Source organism: Pagrus pagrus (genome assembly GCF_965226575.1).
Source record: "Pagrus pagrus genome assembly, chromosome: 16".
In the NCBI taxonomy this organism is placed as follows: Eukaryota; Metazoa; Chordata; class Actinopteri; order Spariformes; family Sparidae; genus Pagrus; species Pagrus pagrus.
The window spans coordinates 5371935-5394060 of record NC_140200.1 but is presented as its reverse complement, the minus strand read 5'-3'; the positions used below and the strand labels follow the sequence as shown (position 1 = coordinate 5394060).

At 45.3% G+C, this 22126-nt stretch overlaps 1 protein-coding gene across 2 annotated transcripts; it reads left to right on the top strand.

The window, feature by feature from the left end:
- Positions 1-221: 221 nt before the first annotated feature.
- Positions 222-22125, top strand: LOC311271545 (mitogen-activated protein kinase-binding protein 1-like). Of its 2 annotated transcripts, none has more exons than XM_084377280.1 (33): positions 222-881; positions 2099-2190; positions 4578-4637; positions 5024-5081; positions 6045-6215; positions 6659-6796; positions 6951-7133; positions 7547-7707; positions 7965-8154; positions 8306-8437; positions 8521-8708; positions 8789-8880; positions 8962-9087; positions 9468-9538; positions 11196-11317; positions 11408-11483; positions 11566-11677; positions 11768-11831; positions 12123-12233; positions 12352-12509; positions 12739-12779; positions 14067-14252; positions 14342-14475; positions 14635-14774; positions 15626-15820; positions 16056-16122; positions 16875-17018; positions 17465-17634; positions 17949-18539; positions 18630-18717; positions 18811-18899; positions 20671-20756; positions 21078-22125. In XM_084377280.1, exons 1-33 carry the CDS (start codon positions 780-782, stop codon positions 21315-21317), a joined length of 4578 nt encoding a protein of 1525 aa, XP_084233406.1. In that variant the 5' UTR covers positions 222-779; the 3' UTR covers positions 21318-22125. The 2 variants fall into 2 exon arrangements, with proteins under 2 accessions (XP_084233406.1, XP_084233405.1); XM_084377279.1 differs by having other exon boundaries at positions 17462-17634.
- The last annotated feature ends 1 nt before the right edge of the window (position 22126 follows it).

The following is a 22126-nucleotide window of genomic DNA, read 5'->3' as shown; positions in this document are numbered from 1 at the left end:
ATGAAATCACCACAAAATAAAAATGATGTACTTGTTACTCAGTTACCTGCGACATGCAGGAAAGTCAGGTCAAGTTTTGAGAGAAAACAAAAACAAACATAAAACAAAAATGTCCTGTTTGTAACTTTTAATGTCAGAAAACAATAAATTAAGCATCAACCTGCAGTCTAAACTGCATTATAGGCTAATTACGATGAATAAGACATCAGTGTGACAGTGAGCTGCTCAGAAATCACTGAAAATGTCTTCAGCTCAGGTAAACATGCATTTAAATAAACACAACAAATGCACAGATAACTTTTATCAGCCAATCAGCAGCAGCCAAAGAAAAAAGGCTGAGACACCCAAACATCCGCCATTCAGCCGCGAGTCTCTCTCTCTATAATCCTATTAAATCAATTAGAGCAACAAAAGCACTGATTGATGTAATCAGGAGACCAACACAGGTCGAGATTAGACCCGTGACGTCATGCAGGCAACCAGCTGAGGAGCAGTTTATTTCTCCTCGTGGGCGCTGCTGAGACGAGACATCTGTCCAGAGGTGGAGGGAAAGACGGCAGAGGAGGAGGAGGACAGATACCCACTCAAGAGATTAGTGTGTCCACATGTCCCGGCAGCAGGATCTCTGATCTCCGGCCGTGTGAACCTCTGCAGGTGGAGGTGTGTCTGTCTGTCGGTGTTTGGAGGCTCAGTCTCTCGCTCCTCTCTGCAGCCTGCGCGCACTCTCGGCTGGGCGGGCTCGTCTCTGTGGACGGTCAAGCAGCGGGTCTCCGGACAAGATGCCCGGCGATGGATTCACGATTAAAAGTCGGATCAGGAAGTTGCTGCGATCTCCTTCAGCCAGGCACAAGAAGGACAGGAGGGAGAACCTCAGCAGCAAGGTAATTCTGGAGGAACCCACTGATCCAAACTGTCACAACCTGGCAACCCCCAAATGTGTGCTCATGAATGGGTTATAACTCAAATATTAAGGACAGGAAATGATTGTTTAACCATTAAGAAAGCTATTTATTAAAACAAATATAACTTATTGTAATAACCATCATTAGGAAATGTAATATTTTTAGTTAATTCTGCAATTAAATGCTTTATTAAAAATTTATTAAGCGGTTGTTTTTGTAAAAATGCAACTGATGTTTATGATATTTGACTTCAATGGTTAATAAATACTGTGTAGTTCATCTATAAACGTATTTTGCATGGACATTATAAAGTTGTAGCTGATGTTTATATTTTTAATTGCTTAATAAATGGTTTCTTTATTTGTTAACAGCGGATTAAAGGAGCATTTTGTAGTTTTGGGGAAGACATTTTCATCAGAAGAGAAAAATCCTCATTGACTGATTTTTTTTTTTATTGCATGATAAACAAAATAAACAAACTGAGCTTAAAGGACAACACAATTTCATTTTACTTTGTTTATATGTGGCGGACCCTGCCACCTTTCTAGCTTCAAACAGTGTTCTGGGACCTTATTTTCCTCTGAGAACAGCTTGTTCATTCAGTTATGGATTAAAATTCTGCGTTTGAATTTCTTCTCCAAAACTAATAAGTGCCCCTTTAAATATAAACTAAAGTTGAATTAACTGTTATTTCATGTCATAGTAGGACAACATCCAGACTCATCAATGACACTTAACAGCTGCTTTATAATTCCCAAGACAGACAGACAGACAGACAGACAGACAATAGCCTTCTGTCGCTTCTTCTGTTTAATTATCAGATTAAACCTGATTGTTTGCACCTTGTTTTGCATCTCTACATCTACCCTAAAGTAAAGTAACAAGCTTTTCACGTGACGTATGTAATCAAATATATAAACCGCTGCTGCACAAGAGCCTCGTCAGTGTACGACACATTAGTGAATCACAGAGAATCTGTGTAGACGTAAATAAAATGCAAGCGAGCACAAAGAGATACAAAGATGAAGACATCAGCTGACCCTTAGCCGCCGTCTTCACATGTTGCAACCAAACCAGTCTATTTCTGTCTTTGATTCATTGACGCGGCTGCTTAGTTGCATCACGGCTGGTTTGGAGTTTGGTATTTATACTCCACTTCAAAAATAAAACCCTGCTTTGTGTCTCCCCCCCTCCAGGTGACTTTGGAGAAGGTGTTGGGAATCACTGCTTCAGGAAACTGCGGTCTGGCCTGCGACCCCCGATCGGGACTAGTCGCCTATCCTGCAGGGTGAGAAGAGAAAGATTCCTGCATCCTCATCTCCACATCTGACCTTTGACTTATCAACACGGCATGCGCTCGCAGCTTCCTTATCATATCTACCTCACGTGGATGCTTAGTGTGCAAATGTCTGTGTGTGTGTGTGTTATCTCTGCACCATCTCAGAGTAGAGCGCTGTGGGCTTTCTCATCGACAAAGCCTCTTTTCAACCTGGGGACTTCCCTTGACTCCTCCGGTGATATGTAAAGAGTGTTGTGTAGTATTATTAACTCTGTGCAAGCAGTGACACACTGGCTGTGGTGACTTGCTCGGTGCAGAATTTTTTTAAAAATGGAGGCACGTGAGCTGCAGGTTTTGAGGATTTGGTTTCGACGGCGGCGATGCTCGGGGGCCTCGGAGCTGCCGCGCCACCAGGGTGAAAGCAGAGTTTAAAAAACAAGCTCGCCGGCTCCCGAGGGGCTCAAACTGTAAGAGCACACTGAGCCTCTTTTGTGCTGTTCTCAAATCTTCTAACAAAGCTGTATTAATACTAAGAAGGTCAATGGTTGTTTACATCAAGGTGTGTACGCCTGTGTGTGTGTGCAGGCATAGTATCTAGGTCTGACTGTCATTTTTAAGTAAGCTTTATAAATTGTGCACAGGCTGGCAATCCACCTGCCGTCTGAGTTTAAATCTGCACAAGCTGTCGCACCAGGAGCGCCTTCTTCTTTTTCCTGGCACGGAGCTGAAGGAACAGGCAGCACACAAACAGGTGGATCGCTGGTCTTTGTGTCGCGCTTAAACAGGAAGTGGAGTTGACGCTTTATCAGCAGGAAACAATGTGGGTTAGGGCTGGATTATTTGAATATGGAAAAAAAAAAAAGCACGGTCACATAAAAGATGAATGAATCGGAGAGCGAAGGCAGTGAAGCGTAAACACTTCATGAAGCGAGACGGTGCTTTTACTTTGAAGCGTTTAAATAACCACCGATCAAAACACAACGCTGGGGTTTAGTGTCAGTGAGATTTTCTATTTTTATTTTTTCATGTGAATGTTGTACTTAAAGGTGCAGTATGTCTGAATTGGCCGCCTGTCTAATTCACCCCAAGCAAATATAGGTCAGCATATAACCAGGTCATCCGCTAACTGCTTGTTATTGTAGCTTCTGTCAGCTAGTGAGCTCAGTTAGCCATGCAGCTAGCAGTCCTATTAGCTGACTCTGCCTGAGCTTTACTATCAAGATCTCCTCTTGATGCACAAAGTGGTATTATGAGACTGGATGTGCCAGGGCTAGCTGGTTAGCATGCTAACTTCAGAAAACATCTCTGCAACACTCGACATAGATGTCAACACTATTGTTTTTGCACATTGTTGATTTTTTTTAACCTATTTTGTTCTTTCATGTTGCACCTTTAGAAGGTTAGCTCAACATTTAGGTAATCACACTTGGTAAAATGGTAAATTTGAGGCTACCACAGGAAGCCAATTAGCTTAGCTTAGCATAAAGGCTGTAAACAAGGAGAAACAGCTAGCGGTCTCTCTTCAAATGTAACAAAACATACCGACCAGCACCCTCTAAAGCTAAAAATATATATATATATATTGTTTGTTTAACTGTACAGTGTCAGACATATTTTGTTAGCTTTGGACGGAGCGAGGCTAGCTGTTTCCTCATGATTCCAGTCCTAATGCGAGCTAAGCTAACTGGCTGTAACTTCATGTTTAGCTCCGAGACAAGAGAGCGATATCAATCTTTTTCCCAAACAGTTTTTATTCACTGATCCATCTGAGACTTGGCTGCACACAGTTTGGTGTCTATGAATCTAAATTGTCTCGTGCTACTTTTTTTAAATATAAATGCTTCTAATTGTTGTTCAACCTTGGACCCAGCTTTTGTCGCAGTGTTTTTTAATTTTGATTAACTTCAGCCAGCGCTCTTGAGAGTTAATAAATATATTATTGCACGAATGCCCAAAGGGATAAATGCATGAATGAGTACTGTGTTATTGGATTTTCTTGCTGTAATCTTCTGAAAAATGCTTTAACAGGTCAGAGAATGAATTTTAATTAAGGATCAATAGAGATTAATAAACTCTGGCTCGCTTCGGCACATACAGATGGATTCCTGTGTTACATAACAGTCTATAAGGTCATGGTGTAATCACTAAGCATCTGTAAGCTGTGTATGCACAGTGAAAAGAGAGATCAGTTCATTTATTTGCTGACCTGAAAATGTGACAGAGAAGTGTTTGCATTTCTTGCAAACACCCTGACGACACAAAAACACTTGGCTGTGGAAATCTTCCACTTTCACCAAACTGTTACCTCAGAACAAGATAAACAAACCGAGTTTATGGATCTGTTCCAGTTCAAATAATTATGTGAGCTATATCTGATTATATTCTTCCTCATGCAGGTGTGTCGTTGTCCTGCTGAACCCCAAGAAGAACAGACAGCACCACCTTATCACATCGAGGTGAGTTAAGCACGGATACATTTAGACAGGACAACATTAAAGGTGCAATACGTAAGATCTGGGCACCTGTCAAATTGATGCTCCAAACAAATAACTGCTAACTGTACCTGCTGTAAGCTAGTTAGCTCAGTTAGCCGTGCAGCTAGTGGTCGTATTCGCTGACCCTGCCTGGACTGGGAGCACTGGGAGTTGGTGTGGCTAGGGGCTAGCTTGTTAGCATGCTAACTTCAATAGGTCTCTGCAACACAACACAATACATAGATGCATCTGACATGACATTAAAAATGTAACTTTTTGGATGTTTTAAACTGAAATTCTCACATATTGCACATTTAAACTGTCAAAGCTTCGTAAACATGAGTGTTTGTTTCTCTCACTGTGCACAGGAAGACCATCACAGCTCTGTCTTTCTCCCCTGATGGCAAGTACCTGGTCACAGGAGAGGTGAGCCTTCATACTGTTGATCTGCAGACTTTATTTTGTTCCTTTACCTTCATCGTGTTAACGTTGCAGTAGAGTCAGTGTATTCAGCCGACTGGATCGTTGCAGGCTGCGGCTGATCACAGTTCAACGACTCAGCATGTTTCATTGAGAACATCCCAGCAGGGTTCCCTCTCTTCTTCCGCTGTAACGCGTCAAGCATCTGCGTTTATGTCGTACTTACAGTGTTTGCCTCAACACGCGGTGTCTTAATCGGCCCCGGCCGATCAAAGCCGATTAAAGACTTCTCTGTGTAAGTGGATGAGCACTCAGTAGTTGCCATGACGGCAGAGAGCAAAGTTCACACAACCAAATACCACGAGGGGAGGCTGTCCCGTCCCGCTGCCACTGAAAGGGAACCAAATGCCAAATTTTATAGCTTACAGAGCTGGTTTTTATAATAAATCACTGAATGTTTACAGGCCGGTCTTCTAAGCAACCAGACTTCGTAGCTCTGTGAGAGAAGAAGAGTTTAAGATACTCCTGAGTGAGTAATCTGATTAGAAACGTCCCTCACACATTACCACACAGTCGCTAATTAACATCAAGTAGAGGACATGCATGTCTTTTGTGTGAAGCTCAGTCAGTTGTTGAATGTCATCCATTGTCAGGCTGCCTCTCCTCTCACCTACTAACTCTGACCTTTGAAAGGTCGTTCTGCATTATTAGAATAAGAGTCTGCACAAATAGCCCGCTGACCTTTTGATCCCTGACAGAGAGTAATGCCCGTCGAGGGACAAGTTACTGTCCTCGGTGAGCAGAGGGCAGAGGACGGAGAGGATTATCTCAGAGAGTACTGGGTAGACTGGGCTGCTGTGCTGTGTGCTGCCTGTTCTGGTGGACTTCGCACTCAAACATCAAACTGAGGCCTTTCTTTAATAACAATGAGCTGTTTCATCTCAATGAACTCTGCTTTCTTTCCACCAGAGCGGTCACCTTCCAGCGGTGCGGCTGTGGGACGTGGCGGAGCGAAGACAGGTGGCCGAGCTCCAGTCGCACAAATATGGCATCTCCTGCGTGGCGTTCTCCCCCAACAGCAAATACATCGTCAGCGTGGGAAACCAGCACGACATGCTGGTCAACGTCTGGGCCTGGAAGGTACGCGACTGTTCTGGTCACACGTGTAGCCAAAATGTGTCGACTAAGTGTGGCTAAACACTTTCATGGGCCGAACCAGACAAACATGATGTGATACATGATAATAGAAGACATTTAGTGGAGCTTAATTTTGGTTCAGCTGGTTTTTGTTCATGTAAACTGATGAATTTTTGCTGCTGGAAAGTAAAAAATAGCCTCTGTGTTGCGTTCATCGCTCCAACACAGACAGCAGGTCCACCATCATTTATTTTCATATCTTTTTACACTAAAATAACTTAAAAACATGATGTCACTTTCTATTTTTACATCATATTTTCAATAAAAGAACCTGAAAGCACCATGTCGAGTGACTGAACCCGACCCAAACCCCGAGCAAATCAAATGTGCTGAAGCTCACAGAGGGATGTGATTGTTACACACACTGTTTTGTCGTTCTCTTGCAGAAAGACGTAGTCGTGGCGACCAACAAGGTGTCCAGTAAGGTGACGGGTGTGTCTTTCTCTGAGGACAGCTCCTACTTTGTAACCGTGGGGAACAGACACGTCAAGTTCTGGTATCTGGACCACTGCAAGGCCAGCAAGGTATTACATGATAATGATAATGTTTTTTTTTACATATACAAGTTGCAACCTTCTCTTCATGAGGATGTAACAACATAGGCATTAGTACATGAAACCAGTACTCTGCTCGAGTCTGAGCTTCACCACCGACCCCTCACCCCTCTGTGGTATTCAGGCCAGCGCTCCCGTCCCTCTGCTGGGCCGCTCGGGGCTGCTGGGAGAGCTGAAGAACAACTTCTTCAGCGACGTGGCCTGTGGACGAGGCTCCAAGTCCGACTCCACCTTCTGCATCACGTCCTCCGGCCTGCTGTGTGAGTTTAACAGCAAGAGGATGCTGGACAAGTGGGTGGACCTGCGGGTGAGTTACCAACATGAAGTTATCCAGTTGTCGTGTGTGTGTTCACCGCTACCGCTCTCATATCTGTGCAGTAAGTTTGAGACGACAACAAGCTGTGTGTGACCGATAGTGTCGATGCTCAGTGTCCAGCTGTGGTGTTCAATCAGGAGGTGAGGATGGAGGTGTGTGAGTCCTGCTCCTGCCCTCTGCCAGAGGATCAGAGAGGGATTAGCAACAGGGACGAGGACAAGTACAGGATGTGTCTGGACGTGCTCCAATAAGGACGCATTTCTGCTCCACCGCAACCTTCTGTAATCTTTATCAGGACCGCTGCGGACTCACCCTCTCACTTATAATTTGTTTCACTGGCAGGGAAATCGCTCGCCCGTGTGTTTACAATGAGCTGATGTGCCTGTTGTGTCCTGCCTTTGCAGACGGGCGTGGCCCATTCTCTGTCTCTGTCTGAGGATCTGATCTTCTGTGGTTGCGCCGATGGCACCGTGCGAGCCTTCAGCCCCGTCGACCTGCACTTCGTCTGCACGCTGCCGCGGCCGCACGCCCTCGGCTCTGACGTCTCGGCCGTCACCGAGGCCAGGTGAGGAAGAGCTCAGCAGAAATGCGGCCTTTCCTTGGCAGGGATCCGCCCTGGGATCAAATGCTCTCTATTTATAGTGTGTCCTGGAAATCACTCAGAGGAAGTCAATAGCTGGTTTCATGGGAGCGGGAATAACCATAATTAGCTTAATAATCATAATTACCGTAGTTTAAATGTTTCATATTATCCAGGTTTGATCTTTTTATACTGTGTTCATGAACATCTTTAAAAACATGTCTCCGTCTCTTTCCCATCAGCCACCTGTTTTGCACCAAAGCGGACGCCCGTTTCCCGGACGCCATCGCCGTTACCTACGACCCGGTCAGCCGCTGGCTCGGCTGTGTCTACAACGACCACAGTCTGTACGTGTGGGACGTGAGGGACGTCAACAGGGTGGGGAAGGTGCACTCCGCCCTCTTCCATGCTGCCTGCGTCGGGGACTTGGAGGTGAGCAGGCGGGAGGAAGTGGATGATACACACCTCGAGTTTCAAACCAGCCACGTCTGGATCAATGACGGGCATCGACTGGGCTTCACTGGGGGGTTAATCAATAACAGCACGGTGTCAGAAACAACTTCCCTTTCTAATTCTTCCACAGATGTTCCCAGATGTTCCTGGGGAACTGGGTGCTGGGCTGTCATCGGGGGCGTTCCTCAGCTGCTCGGCTGATAACACCATCAGACTGTGGCGCACGGACGATTGGACGCACGCTCAGAACATCCTCAGCAGCGTGAGTTTCGCTTTTAGACGACACATGTCCCCGTCAAAACGAAACACGAAGTACAAATGTCTCTATCTGTCATCGCCGTGCAGGATCTCCTGAATATAATCTACATAGATGGAAACACGAGCACCTTGCTGGATCCAGAAAGTACGACGAATGCGAACGCGGACAAAGCAGGAGACGGACAGACAGCAGAGAGCAGGACGGGCATCAGGACCATCTGCGTGAGTCCAGACGGCAAACACCTGGCGTCTGGAGATCGCAACGGGATGCTGAGGTAGGACGAGAAAGGCTTACAGTGAGAGTGATGACTAACTGAGATGTTCTCCATCCCTAAATGTGAATGTTACTCTGCAGGATTCATGACCTCAGCAGCATGGAGGAGATTCTCAAAGTGGAGGCCCACGATGCCGAGATCCTCTGTCTTGAGTACAGTAAACCAGAAACTGGTGAGTGTGTGAGTGTTTTACTGTGTCTGTGCATCGGTTGTTTTTTAACGACACGTGATTAAGTCGTCTTATCGCTGTCAGGTCTGAAGCTGCTGGCCACAGCGAGCAGAGACCGTCTGATCCACGTCCTGGATGCCGAGGACGACTACAGTCTGGTGCAGACCCTTGACGAGCACTCTTCATCCATAACAGCCGTCCGCTTTGCTGGTGAGCCACTCGAGAGATTGTCAACATCTGACAGCTAATCTGTTCTTAATCCTCACTTTCATCTGACTATCATTCAGTCCCACACAAAGTGCCTCTTTTCTTTCGCTCGCAGCGCTGCTTGTTTAAATATAAGATGACAACTGTACATGTGTAGTCAGGTGGAGCTTTGTTTGTTGTAAGCGAAGCCTTTTCTCGCACTTGATTTAGTGTTTAATTTAGTAATTTAGTCGACACCGGGATCGTTAACCCTTTTGAAAATACTAGTTGTAGCTGACAGACGAGGTCTATCACAGTTTTTGCATTTCCTACTGTACATGTTTTATTAAGGTAGGATTTATTTTTAAGTTTAAAAAGTCATAATTTAATTCATCTTTCTTCAGCTAATGACAACCAGGTGAGGATGATCAGCTGTGGGGCAGACAAGAGCATCTATTTCCGCACTGCACACAAGGTAAGACGCGTCCGAGCAAGATTCAACCGTCACCGAGCATGAATCTTTACAGTTTGTGTCAAAATGAGCTAGCCAGGTTAGCTGTTTCCCCCATGTCCAGCTGTTTTCCTGCTGGGAAATGCACTCAATCACTTTGTTGTAGAGAGCTCAATATGACTCTCATGTCTGTAGGGGAAATATGTCTTTAGCTTAGCTTAGCTTAGCTTAACGCAAAGACTGGAAACAGAGGGGAAAAGCTAGCCTGACACTGTCCAAAGGTATCAAAATCTGCCAACTAGCACCTCTAAAACTCACTTATTGGCGCCTAAATCTTGTTTATTATTTACAAAAACCAGAGTTAAAACAGTTAAGCTAGGCTAGCTGTTCCCCGTTTCCAGTCATTGTGCTAAATTAAGCTAACTGTCTGCTGTTGTTGAGAGTTTGATATAAAAAAGAAAGAAAAGCTGAATACAACTCAGAACGCAGTTAGCTTAGCTTAGCACAAAAATTGGAAACAGCTAGCCTGCTTGTGTTTAAACTGTTTGTACAAAATAAAGCAGATATAACATGTACGCAAGTGAGTTTTTGAGGTGACGGTTGGCGGTTTTTGTTCCCGCTGGACAGAACCAGGCTAGCTGTTGAACAGCTAAGCTAATGGCTAGCTAGCTCCAGACATAGTTATCACTGTTTCCTGCTTCACTGCATTCGACTCAGATTCTCCATTAATGCTTCATATTAAGGCCTCATTGTGCAACACAACAGCCACACAATCTGTTTAGCTCCCGTTTGTTCATACAACTCTACAGCTTGTACCACAAAAGGAGCATTTGGACTGCGAGTTGTATAACTAAATGCGATAAAGGCGACGTCCTGCTGCAGCCTTTTTCCTCCGGACTGTGCTTCTGGGTTACTGGGACAGTTTTCTGTCGGGTCAGAGTTGCATAAGTTTCAGCATTCTTGTTAAACTTAAGACACGATTCGGGCCACTGCGTTGACTCGCACAATAAACAATGGCTTGTTAGTGCTCAGTTAAACTCCTCAGTGTCCAGACTTATAACCAGAGTATCCACTGTGGAAACTTGTTGTGACAGGCCTGAGCTAAATGAGCGTCCTCTTCGCTTTTCTGACCGCGTGTGCATGATTGGATGCTCAGATACAGAATTTCTACGGATCTAACTTCAAAAACGACATTACTTTAACTCAAATTGGGTCTTTGTTCACTCTGCCAAACATATTTCATGTTGTTTCTCTCATGCTGTTTTAAGCATATCGACTCTGTGTGTGTGCTGACACTGACCGCTCCCTCTATACATCAAATCCAAAACTACCGTTAAAGGAAGGCTTTACTTAGCTCAACAGCTGATCCACGGTCTTGTTTTGGTCGTGCATAGCGTCTTGTTCTCGTTCCTGGGTGACCTTAACTTGTCTCAGATTATCCTGAGACTAATTCTCCCCGTCACTTAGTAAAAACAGTTAGAAATGAACGTACACCAGAAGTTAATGACCATTACTTGAGGTAAACACAGCTTGTGAGCACATGTGATCAACGCGACGTAACACAAATGTTCTGATGTGTGTTGTGAATAAAATGTTCTGGTTTTAGTTGGCACCTGGTGCATTCAGATAATTGGGATCCTTTTAAATAAATAAATACGTAAGTGTTTGTTTTGTTTTGCAGAGTGAAAGAGGAACAGAGTTCAGGCGTTCCCACCACATGGTGAGCAAGACCACTCTGTACGACATGGGTGTGGACCCCACGTGCAAGTACGCTGCTGTGGGCTGTCAGGACCGCTGCATCAGGTGAGCGCGTGGGAAGGTGTTTCTGAAAGGTCGATGAGTCATTGTAGAAGATATTTTGAGGATTTTTCTTTTTTTTCTTTCTGACTCCAGGATTTTCAACATCAGCAGCGGCAAACAGAAGAAACTCTACAAGGGATCCCTGAGTGAGGATGGCAGTCTGCTCAGGGTAACGTCCTCCTCCACACCTGTCCTCACCTGCAGTATATATTCAGCGCGTTGACCGTGATTCTCTCTTTTTGCCCCGGCAGGTTCAGCTCGATCCGTCGGGTCAGTACGTGGCCACCAGCTGCTCCGACAAAAACATCAGCATCTTTGACTTCTACACTGGGGAGTGCGTCGCCACTATGTTCGGACACTCAGGTATCAGAACACCCCACGTGCACCGTCGTATATTTCATGTTGTCGAGCTGAGCTGTGAGTGAATTACTGCTTGTATTTTTTGTTTTGCAGAGATCGTCACTGGGATCAAGTTCACCAACGACTGCAAGCATCTGATTTCTGTGTCCGGGGACAGGTGAGAAAGATGCACTCGAGGATATCACATAATTTATACTATTATAATTCAGTATTTCTAAATAAATTACAAGCATTAGTTCTTATAACAACGAGATATCAACACAGGAACAGAATGAAGCGACTGTAGAAACCCAGAGACTGCTGGAGCACCACCCAAAATTAAAATCATCTCCAGCCTCTCGCTGCCGGAGGAAATGAGCTGGGAAATGTGTTTGCAGACAGTTTCCTCGATAGTCAAGCTGAAATGAAACGTTGAATTTTTAATGTCTGAATGCTTTTTATCTCACAGCTGTATCTTTGTGTGGCGACTGGCTCCGGAGCTGACAATCAGCATGAGAGCGAGGCTCTGCCAGCTCCGACAAAACCCAAACGCACCGCCCTGCAAGACCTCCAGTCTCAGGTGAAACCACACACACCACCTTCAGCTTCACCTTCAGACCACACTGATGATAAAGTCCCAGTTTCACGTATACAGACTGGCAGAACGCTCACCATTTTGCCCGACTGTGTTTCTCCAGGCGAGAGATACGTAGTGCCCCCACTCTGGGTGGCTTATCCTCCGACAGTGACCGTGAGCCCGAGGAGGAGGACGGAGCGGAGAACGACGACACCAACGACCCAGAAGACATTGCAACCAACACCTCCTCTGACAGCAGCCACGGAGAGGAGGACACAGGTACCGTCTCATCATGAGCTGAATGAGAGTACAAACACACATCAGCAGTGACTACATGTCGTCCATCGGGGTGTAACCAGCTGTGTGGAGAGTATCTGCCATCTGTAGTAATCCTGACCTTTATCTCTCTGTGGAGGGCAGCTTGTGGTAAAAACAACCCGGAGATCAAACAAGTATTATTTCATTATTTTTCTGAAGCTTCTGGTTTTTGTGCTCTTTCATACAACAGGTGGCTCAGATGAAGGGCAGGACTGGGATGAGCTGACGAAGGTTGGTGGTGATATTATTCAATGTTTAAACGATCCATCCATTAGCTTTTCCTGCTCACTCTCCGCTTCAGAGAAGAAATATAAACATTAGAAATGCTTTTCTAAAAGCATGTAAAGACTGTTTTCATTCATTTTCATCATGAAAACCAGATGGCCAATTCTTACATATTGCACCTTTAACAAATTCATGATAAAATATTGGATTTTTTCCAATTTGCAGACATTTTCCAACTCATTTTGGCTTATTGCAAATGTCGATATATGTACATCTTTATTGTGATAGCCCACAGATGCAGACAATATAAAGGGCAAAATAGGAAAACTGCTAGTCAACGGTTCACATTGCATGCGCACATTTAAATCGTCATCTTAGCATCCTGTAATATCGGCATGTATTGATTCCAGTCTTCATTATAAAGCCTTTATCGGAAAATACCCTATTATTATTATTAATGAGATTAGATGACACAACTCTCTCCACTTAATGGCTCTGTGTTGAACCTCAGTTAATTAACCCTTTAATGGTTGTATTTGAGACCCAAAAATTGATATTAATTATTAAATGAGAATACGATAAATCTCCTGGGCTTAATCAACTATCCGACTACTTTATGAGATAAATCACGAAGGCCCAAAGTGTCGAGTGTAACGCTGTGATGCAGATGAATTTACACACTGAAAGATAAACAGTAATCCAACACAAGCTCGTTGGTTTGTTTGATACTGAGCTTCAGGGAAATGTCTGATGATAACTTCCATTTCACCAAAAATACACTGAATGCCTTTTATTAAAGTCTCCTCTACATGTTTTATGAGCCCCATTAAGGGGAAGTAAACTCCAACAATAACTTGAATTCAGTCCCTGTCAGATACTTAACAGTGATTAACAGCACGTAATAACCAGCACGATGCTTTGAGTGTGTGGAAATGGACGGTTGATGAACAGCTGAGCTAATGCCTCACCACCACCTCTTTAAGATTTCTGTCAGTACTTCAGAAGGACTGAAGTGGCTTAAGGATCTCCGGCTTCACTCTACCACACATGAGATTAAATCCTCTGTGATGTACGAGAGGGGGAAATTCCCTCCTGCTGAGTCTTAAAAGTGATAAAAAGCGAATGTGAAATCCATCCTGAAATAGTGGGAGTACTAAAAATCTAGATCACACGGCCTCGTCTGAGATGTGCTCGTCTCGTTTAGTGCACGTCAACTTTAATTTCCTGATCTGCTGTATGATATTTTTTATTCATAAAAATCGAGGCAACATTTCCCGTACCTCCTTTTTCTAGCATGGAGGCGTCGGCCAGGTCACTCCCGACTCCTCCAGGCGCCCTCGTAGGCGCTGGTCTCATCGCATGGGCTCTCTGGAGGTGATGGTCAAATCCATGATGGACCTGAGGCAGCTGGAGACCTTCGCCCCCAAGAAGAACCCCAACTGCCCCCCTCAGAGCGCGTCCAGCCTCCAGGAGCCCGTGGTACGCATGGCTCCTAATGTTAACGAGAGACAAAGAGCGAGCTGTCTGTCTGTGTGTGTGACTGCACTGTCATCTATGATTTTCTGCAGCTGCAGTTGGAGGAGAGAGCCAAGAGGCATCGGTTGTCCTGGCTGTCCTCACACCCGTCCAAGGGCGCGAGGGGGACCGACGGAGCCGTGCTGTACCCCGAGGAGCACGAGGACGAGACGAGTCCACAGGGCAGGTAGATCCTCGCTCAGCACTCTCATGCTTTCACTCGAGCGCTCACGATGACACTGAGAGGGAACGAAAGTGCTTTTTCTATTCTTGGTGAAATGTTTTTTTTTTCCCTCCTCCTCTGTTCCTCATTGTTTTCCCCCGCTCTCTCGTTTTCGTACGTCAGTGATTACACGGTGGAGGAGCAGCACTGCAGGATGCAGGGGCGAGGGATCCGCAGTGAGAGCCAGCAGAGCCGCAGCCCGGACAGCGCCTGCTCTCTGGGCTACGACAGCAGGGAGTCCAGCCCGGACCGTGTCCTGGATGGTGAGGACTTACACCGGAAAAAAAGACAAACTTTTGCTTCATGAAAACAAAAGATTAGCCCTTAAAGTCAGCAACCAACAGACGCTCCTCTCTCCCACAAACGCCTCGTCAGTAGTCCCGCCTTTAATTCTGTAACTTCGTGACGTCACGCTACGTCACAGAGTCACACGTTTTGCATGATTTATGTCTGGCAGCTAGTTTGGCTCGTAGGAATTGATTTAGCGCAGCTGCTCTGTTGTTGTAAGCAGTGAGCGAGTGTTTATTCAGGAGGGAGGCCTTACAGAGACGGGGTGATGCAGACAGAGCTGCCGATAACACACATAATATGTCTCCTTTAAGCTGTTAAAATCAGCGTTGGTGGTTTTCAGCGAAGGTGTTTCTCGCTGCAGGTGATGCCACAGCAGAGTGAGCTTTAATAAAACAGACTAAAGCCGAGGGAATTTTGAATAGATATCAAAGACGCGCTGACACGCTATATTTCACTATATTTTTTCATCCGTCTACGTTTCTGTTTCAAGTCATGAACGTCTTCTCAAAGTGTGTCAAGTGCTGGATTTAAAACCGAAAGCCAGAATGTAAACGAAAGCCAAGATATCTCCTGCAACATACAGTAAAGCCGATACCCGCCGAGAGGGATTTGAGCACACAGGGGCTGGGATTTTTTTTTAGTTTCAGACCTGATAGGAATACGTCAGATAACACCACCGCATAAGCCTCCGTGTTGTGGCTGGTCATTTGTTAAGGATTATCTGATACCTACCTGCCGTATGCACTAGATGTACCAAGGTCAAGGAGGGTTTGGAAAGCATTTTCTTTCCTTTGTGCCTCAGCTGCTCCTGTTTCCTCCTCAGACTCTGCAGATGTGGATTCCCTCGGCCAGGACAGCTCTGATGAGGAGGAGGAGGAAGAGAGGGAGGAAGAGGGGCAGGTGGCCCAAGTGACGAGTATGGACGAGGCTCTGAGGACGGTGACCGGCGCCGCTGACCGCAGTCAAGAAGGTTTCCTCAAGCAAAACTTTGAGACGCTGGCAGAGAGCTGCAGCCCGGGTAGGAGAGGCCAGACATACTCACAACTTTAAAGGGATAGTTCGACATTTTGAATACCCCCCAAATGTTCATCTGTCCCTTTAAATGAAGCAGGCACAATATCGATCGGGCTTTCAGTTTCTCTTTCTGTTTCTGTTTCTCCGTGTCACTGCCTGTTGTTCATCTCTCTCTGCCACCGTCTCTATTTTCCTTCAATTCATTTTTTTTTTCTCTCACGCTCGATGTCCGTCCACAGCTGAGCAGAGCAGAGTCCCCAGGCTCAGTATGTCTTCACGCTTCCTGGCCAGCGGACATAATAACAGGTACTGTTGACCAGTCCGGACTCGCAGCTATAATTACAAACCCGTGTGGACTCACGCACACTGCTCTGCTAAACCATGTGTGTAGCACCCCGATCTCGCCAAGCTGTCAGTGTAAAAAACGACATTGTTATCTGTGTTTGGGTTGTTTTATTAGTGTAGGACGATTGTTTTTTGTGTTGCCCATGAATGCAGTGAGACATTTATCTGTAAAACATTGTGTGATTTCATCAGAATCGTTGTTTTTTTCTCATCCGATTGCTGTTAAAATACGTTAATTTAAAAATACACTACTTTGGCTCAGACTACTAGTAACTAGTAACTTACTGTGAGTTTTTAAATGATTTTAGTGGATTGAAAGTACAATATCTGACTCCAAAATGTTGTAGAGTGGAAGTATAAAGTAGCAGAAAATGGAAATGCTTAAGTAAAATACCACAAAATTATACTATAATAAGTACTTCAGAATCAGAACCAGAATGCCTTTATTGTCACTGTAAGCTCAGCATACAAAGGTAAAAATATCGGCCTTCCTGCACCTCTAAAGCTAACAGATTAGCATTTTATATCTTGTTTGTTTAATCTGTACAAAACAACATGTTGCTAGCTAGGCTAGTTTTCAGAGCCTTTGTGCTTAACTGCTGTCTTTATCTTTATCTTTAGCGTCTAGACATGAGACAAGCAACAAACGATCCCATTAACTCACTGTAGATAATGTGTACTGTATGTATTCATAATGCCTTCTCTCTGCGTAGGAGCTTCCCTTTGTTCGCCAAAGTGCACGGAAAGGATCAAGGCAGCCTCTCTCCGAAGCCCCCGGTGTCAAAAGTGCGGCCCATGATGGAAGATAGCGCCGAAGACAAGACCCCCGCGTCCCCCGACAGGAGCGAGGGGCCGAGGTAAGAAGACAACGCAGACTAGGAGCTGTGGTGTATTTTTAGATCAGTGAACAAAATGTATTAATGAATCATAAACGCAAAATGTCCAAAAAGCACAAAAGGTACTCAGACATAACTGATGATAAAACATTAATAAGACCACATAGTGAATGCATTACAACACATACATACAAGCGGGGACTCTCCTGAAGTCACACAAGGCTGCAACATTTTAACTCTGTTACTTACACATTAATAATAGATAGAGGTAAACAAAAGCAGGCAGAAACTGAACTCTCAGCTACAGTAATTATGCACATGCACATAGATTCAACCAGTACCCTACAGTGTGGCCTAAATGTGGCACAGACAACAAAAGAAAATGAGACTATCACGGCTGATGTTTGCTTCGGCTTGCTCTTATTGTGACCGACTGATCTCAGAGCTGCTGTGTTGCCTCCCAGCAGGGCCGACGCTCCAGACAACGACGGCACTCCTACTCACAGACCGCTGAGGAAGAAGACTTCAGGGTCCCACCTGTGGAGGCTGTCCAACCCTCCATCCAAAGCCCCAATGCTGATGGACAGAGGGACACCTTTACAGAGGACATACTCAGCCCAGAACCTGTCCTCAGACTGTACGTTTCAGCGTCTTCTTGTGGATTTATTTATGTATATTTGCTGCCATTTCTGCTAAATTAGGTCAGAGTATTTAATGAGCTCCTTTAGATGTCCTGTGAGGCAGTTAAAGTGCCTCAAGAGTGCATTTAAACATTACTTCCGTGGATCTTTTCTAAAATAAACATCTAGAATTGACAATAATTCACTTTTATGATGTAATTCTGAAAGTTATCAAGCTCTTTTACAAAAAAATGACAAAACATAATGAGTTTTACTTCTATTTTCTCAAAATAAGTCACAATAACCTCCTCTTCTACTTTCTTTTCTCCAGCTCCTCACTCACCTGTGCCCTCTAGTGACCGAAGCGAGTCGTGCAAGAGACCTCAGCAGCTCTTCCTGGATCACGACACAACCAGGCCGTCCTTCCACTTCTCCTCCCCCTCCCCCGGCTCCCCACAGTCTCCCCGGTCCCCGCTGCCCTGGGACAGCCCCAAACTCAAGCCCCAGCACTCCTACATGAACCCCACGGCCAGCTCCATGGCCAAGAGCAGCCGCTCCTCCTCGTTGGGAGAGGGCATCCAGATGCGCTCGCCGCCGAGCTCCCCCTCCTTCCCCAAGATCAGGAGGTCATGCGGGGAGCTCGAGCCGCCCCTGCTCACGTCGTCTCCCGTCACCGCCTTCCCCTCCGCTGCCTCATCGGGGTCGACCCTCTTATCAGATCCTCAACCCCATCCCACAGCTGCAGTTTCACCCACTACCTTCGCCCAGAACGTCCCGCCCTCTCGCATCCCGCTCCCCAAACAGCCTCTCAGCCCTCGTCGCAGCCTCTGTCTGGAGGTGAGTCCGTGCACGGGCTTGGCGAGGGCTTGTACTCCCACCACAGACCCTGGATGTGACGTTACACCTGCGCCAGGAAGTCAAGGTTAGACAGCCAGTCACATACTGTAGATGTGTAAGAAACTAAAAAGCGTCTTTCCTGTGTGTGACTGTGAGTTGATCTGTTTGTCTTCAGCTCGTGTCAGGCAGCTGTCTCTAAGTCTGGATCCTTCTGTGCCGACTTCACTACCAATTAAGCAGAAGAGAGGCTCAGTGTCAGAGAGGTACAACGTTTCTAAACGCGTTTCTCTTCTCATTCTGTCGTTGTGATTGTTAAAAAGTTCGACTGACACACGTTTTCTGACGTTTCCTCCCAGTGCCAAGGAGCCAGGACAGGTGGCTGCAGCCAAAGAGTGCCCTCTGCTTCCCGAACAGGCGGACACACCGAGCGCTGACCCGCAGCCAGGTCCGTCCTCCAAGCTACTCTTGTATTAACCTGTCGGTCTCTCCAGCTCCTCCTCTTCCTCGCTGCAGCTCTTCACACTCCTCTCCCTCCGCCGTCTGGCCAGTCTGTCAGTCTGCTCGTCCGTCTCATGTTCCCCGTGTCCGTCTCCGCGTCCTCCTGCTGTCATTACTGTGTTTTATACCGCATACCACAGTTGAGAGGACGTTTTGAATTCTGCTCTTCTGGTGAATTTTGGGATCATTTCATTGAAGTAAAAGGGCTGAAGTAAAAAGCGGAGGGAGATAAAATATTATTTTTGAAGTATTTCTATGATGAAAACACGATTGAACCGGCTTTATTCTCCGCTGCTCAAAAACTTGAAACACATTTCATGCAACAGGCTTGAAACTCCACTTGACATTTCAAAATCTAAAGTGCTAAAAAAACTCGCTGAGCACATTCACATTTACTCAAAGGACAGAGCCTGTCCATGTCATCTTTGCACAGTATGCTCCAAAGATCGCAGAGGACTCTGAACACATTCATGCCTGTTTTCTATTATACAAGAATAACTGCTCGGTTATTCCCAAATACCCACATGTTGTCATGTCTCCTATGGGTGCTGAAGGGTGTCTTCTGCGTCTGTACGGCTTTAAACTAACTCCAAGGTTGTTGGTTCATGCCCAGAATTAACTTTTTACTCTCGACTCCTAAATGAGTCGCCTGAAAAGTTGCTAAATGTGGATCCAGGAAGAAAACTTGACCGATAAAGACATTTTTGCAAACGTATTCCTTATTTTGACTGTTACGTCCCCGTAAGGCCGGGGGATGAGGGGAGCAACATAGTAAAATGAAACCGAGTGTAAAGGAGGGAACAGAAACAGGAGGTACTAGTTCAGGCTGAGAAATGGTTTATTCACAAAACAAAACACACAAAGGAAGATTTGTCTCCAAAAGAGAAATGCAGTCTGTAGCTCGTAAGCTACACAGCTGTAACAGTGACTTTTAAAGAGTTAAAGGTTACATTCTGCGTCCGTACGAGACGCCGAGCGATGTGACAAAACATCGATATCCGACGTCTTGCTGATGAAACCAGCCAATTATTCTGTTACTATTAAAAGCATGAGCGTGGTACAATCTTTCAGTTAGATCATGAGCAGTATCATAACTTGACATGACACGAGGAGTTGGTTTTATCCTCTGAGAAGCGAATGTCACAGCTCTTTATATAAACAGTGTGTATTGACACATGTATAATGAAATAAAGTATGATCTGACGGCGTGCTCTGATACAGAGAGCCTCAGTTAGCTGAAGTGCCGTCGCAGATTGTTTTCTGCTCGCTTACTGAGTAAATAAAGCGTCTGAGTTAAAACGCTGAGATGACTCTTGAAATAACTTGCTCTTCATGCCTCTGCGCCTGCTGCTCTGTGGATGATAACCGCCTCGCGACGGCAACGAGCTTCATTTCATTTCAATTTGAAAAACACAGAAGCCATAAATGCCGTTAAGTGATACCCAGTCCACACTTGTACCTACAACTGTGTTTTGCCGGAGGATATAAACTGTGAAATCATTTTTCTTACTCTCACAGATTCTCTCTCTGCGTCCTCCTCGTGTGTTGTTACTTTTCCGCCACCAAGTTTATTCCTGTTTCTCTCTCCATGCTCTTCAACCTTTTGCTGCACATTCACTGCGCGTCGCTCGATAACTGTACAGTTTCTGTGCGTCTCTGGTTTTTCCCGCATGCTGTGCTGTACTTGAAAGAGTCCTTCTCTCTCTCTCTCTCTGCAGATCACTCCATCACCTTGGAAACTTGTAGGCAGGCTGTTCATGAGCTGCACACCAGTCTGAGGAAAACCGTCATGCTCTACACTACGGTCAGTGAGTGTGTGTCTGCATGTGTGTGTGAGAGACGGTAGAGACGCTCCTAAATGGGAAATATATCGGTCTCAGTTAATTTAAAAGGCCTTCGCTGAAATCTGTACAAATAAACTTGTATTTTCACACCTTTTTCCACTTTTATAGAGCTGAAACAAAAAATCTATTCATGGATTAGATGACTGACAGAAAGATTGTCCTTTGTTGTTTTGTTTTTACGCTAAAAACAAAGGACCAGAACAGACCAAACAAGGAAAAGACACTGACAGACTGCCTGTGTGTCGCTCTCCCTGTCTAACCTAAACATTCATATAAACCAGGTGCTGCAGTCGGGCCAACAGCCCAGCGAAGATCAACAAGAGATGAGGAGCATCCTGTCCGAGACCCTCCTGACAGTCAAGGCTGAGCTGGACTCTCTGCCTCAGCCCATCTCGCAGTGTGACGGGCCCCAGGTAGACCAGGAGGTCCGAGGTGAAGGGGGGAAGGCCCTGGCCCTACTGGAGCAGTATGCTGAGCTGCTGCTCAAGTCGGTGGAGAGGAGACTCGACACAAAGACCTGAGGAGGTGGACCGATGCTTTGCTATGTGTCTACATGCACCGACGCTAGCGGCAGCCAGAAGCACTGTGAACTGCACAATTGTTATTTTGCACAAAGATCCTTAGGAAGTTTATAAACGGAGACGGATCTGGAGACGATGAGAGGAAAGGATTGTTGAGTTTCATGCACTGAGAAAAGAAAGAGGTTGCCTTATTTTTCATGTTGCCACAGCTCTTCTTTGTCTGTTTTCTACTTTTTAAAAATCAACTTTCATAAACATGAGTAATGAATCATAACGGTTACAAAGGGAGACGCCAGTAGAGACAAAAAAGATGAAGTTACAGGAAGAGCACAGGTAGTCAGCCCAAAAATCCAACAATTAAAAGACAGAATAAACATAAATAATCAATTTTCAGATGTTTTGCTGGAGACGGTCTTGCACAAACCTGGTTGTCTACCTTGAGATGAATGTTCAAGCATGTTATAAGTGTGATGTTAGAGGAAGTGAAGTGAAGATGTGAGGATAGAAATGGTTATATATATTGAGGAGGGATGAGGAAGGTGTCAGATGATGGACCTGGGAAGATGTTTTGTTTGGTCTAACTCCTATTTTTGTGGCGTCTCCCTGAGTCGTGTAGCTGGACCATAGGAGCAGTTTGTTCACTGCTTCATGTATCATCACATCTAGTCTGTTCGTCTCTGGTCCCTGTGTACATGTGTGCAAGTTTTGTAGTGTAGATTTTATATTTCTCTGATTTTTCTGTCGTACAGTTTCAAACTGCAGCACTGTTTATTCTCTAAGCTCTCAAATAAACAATGAAAACACTGGAC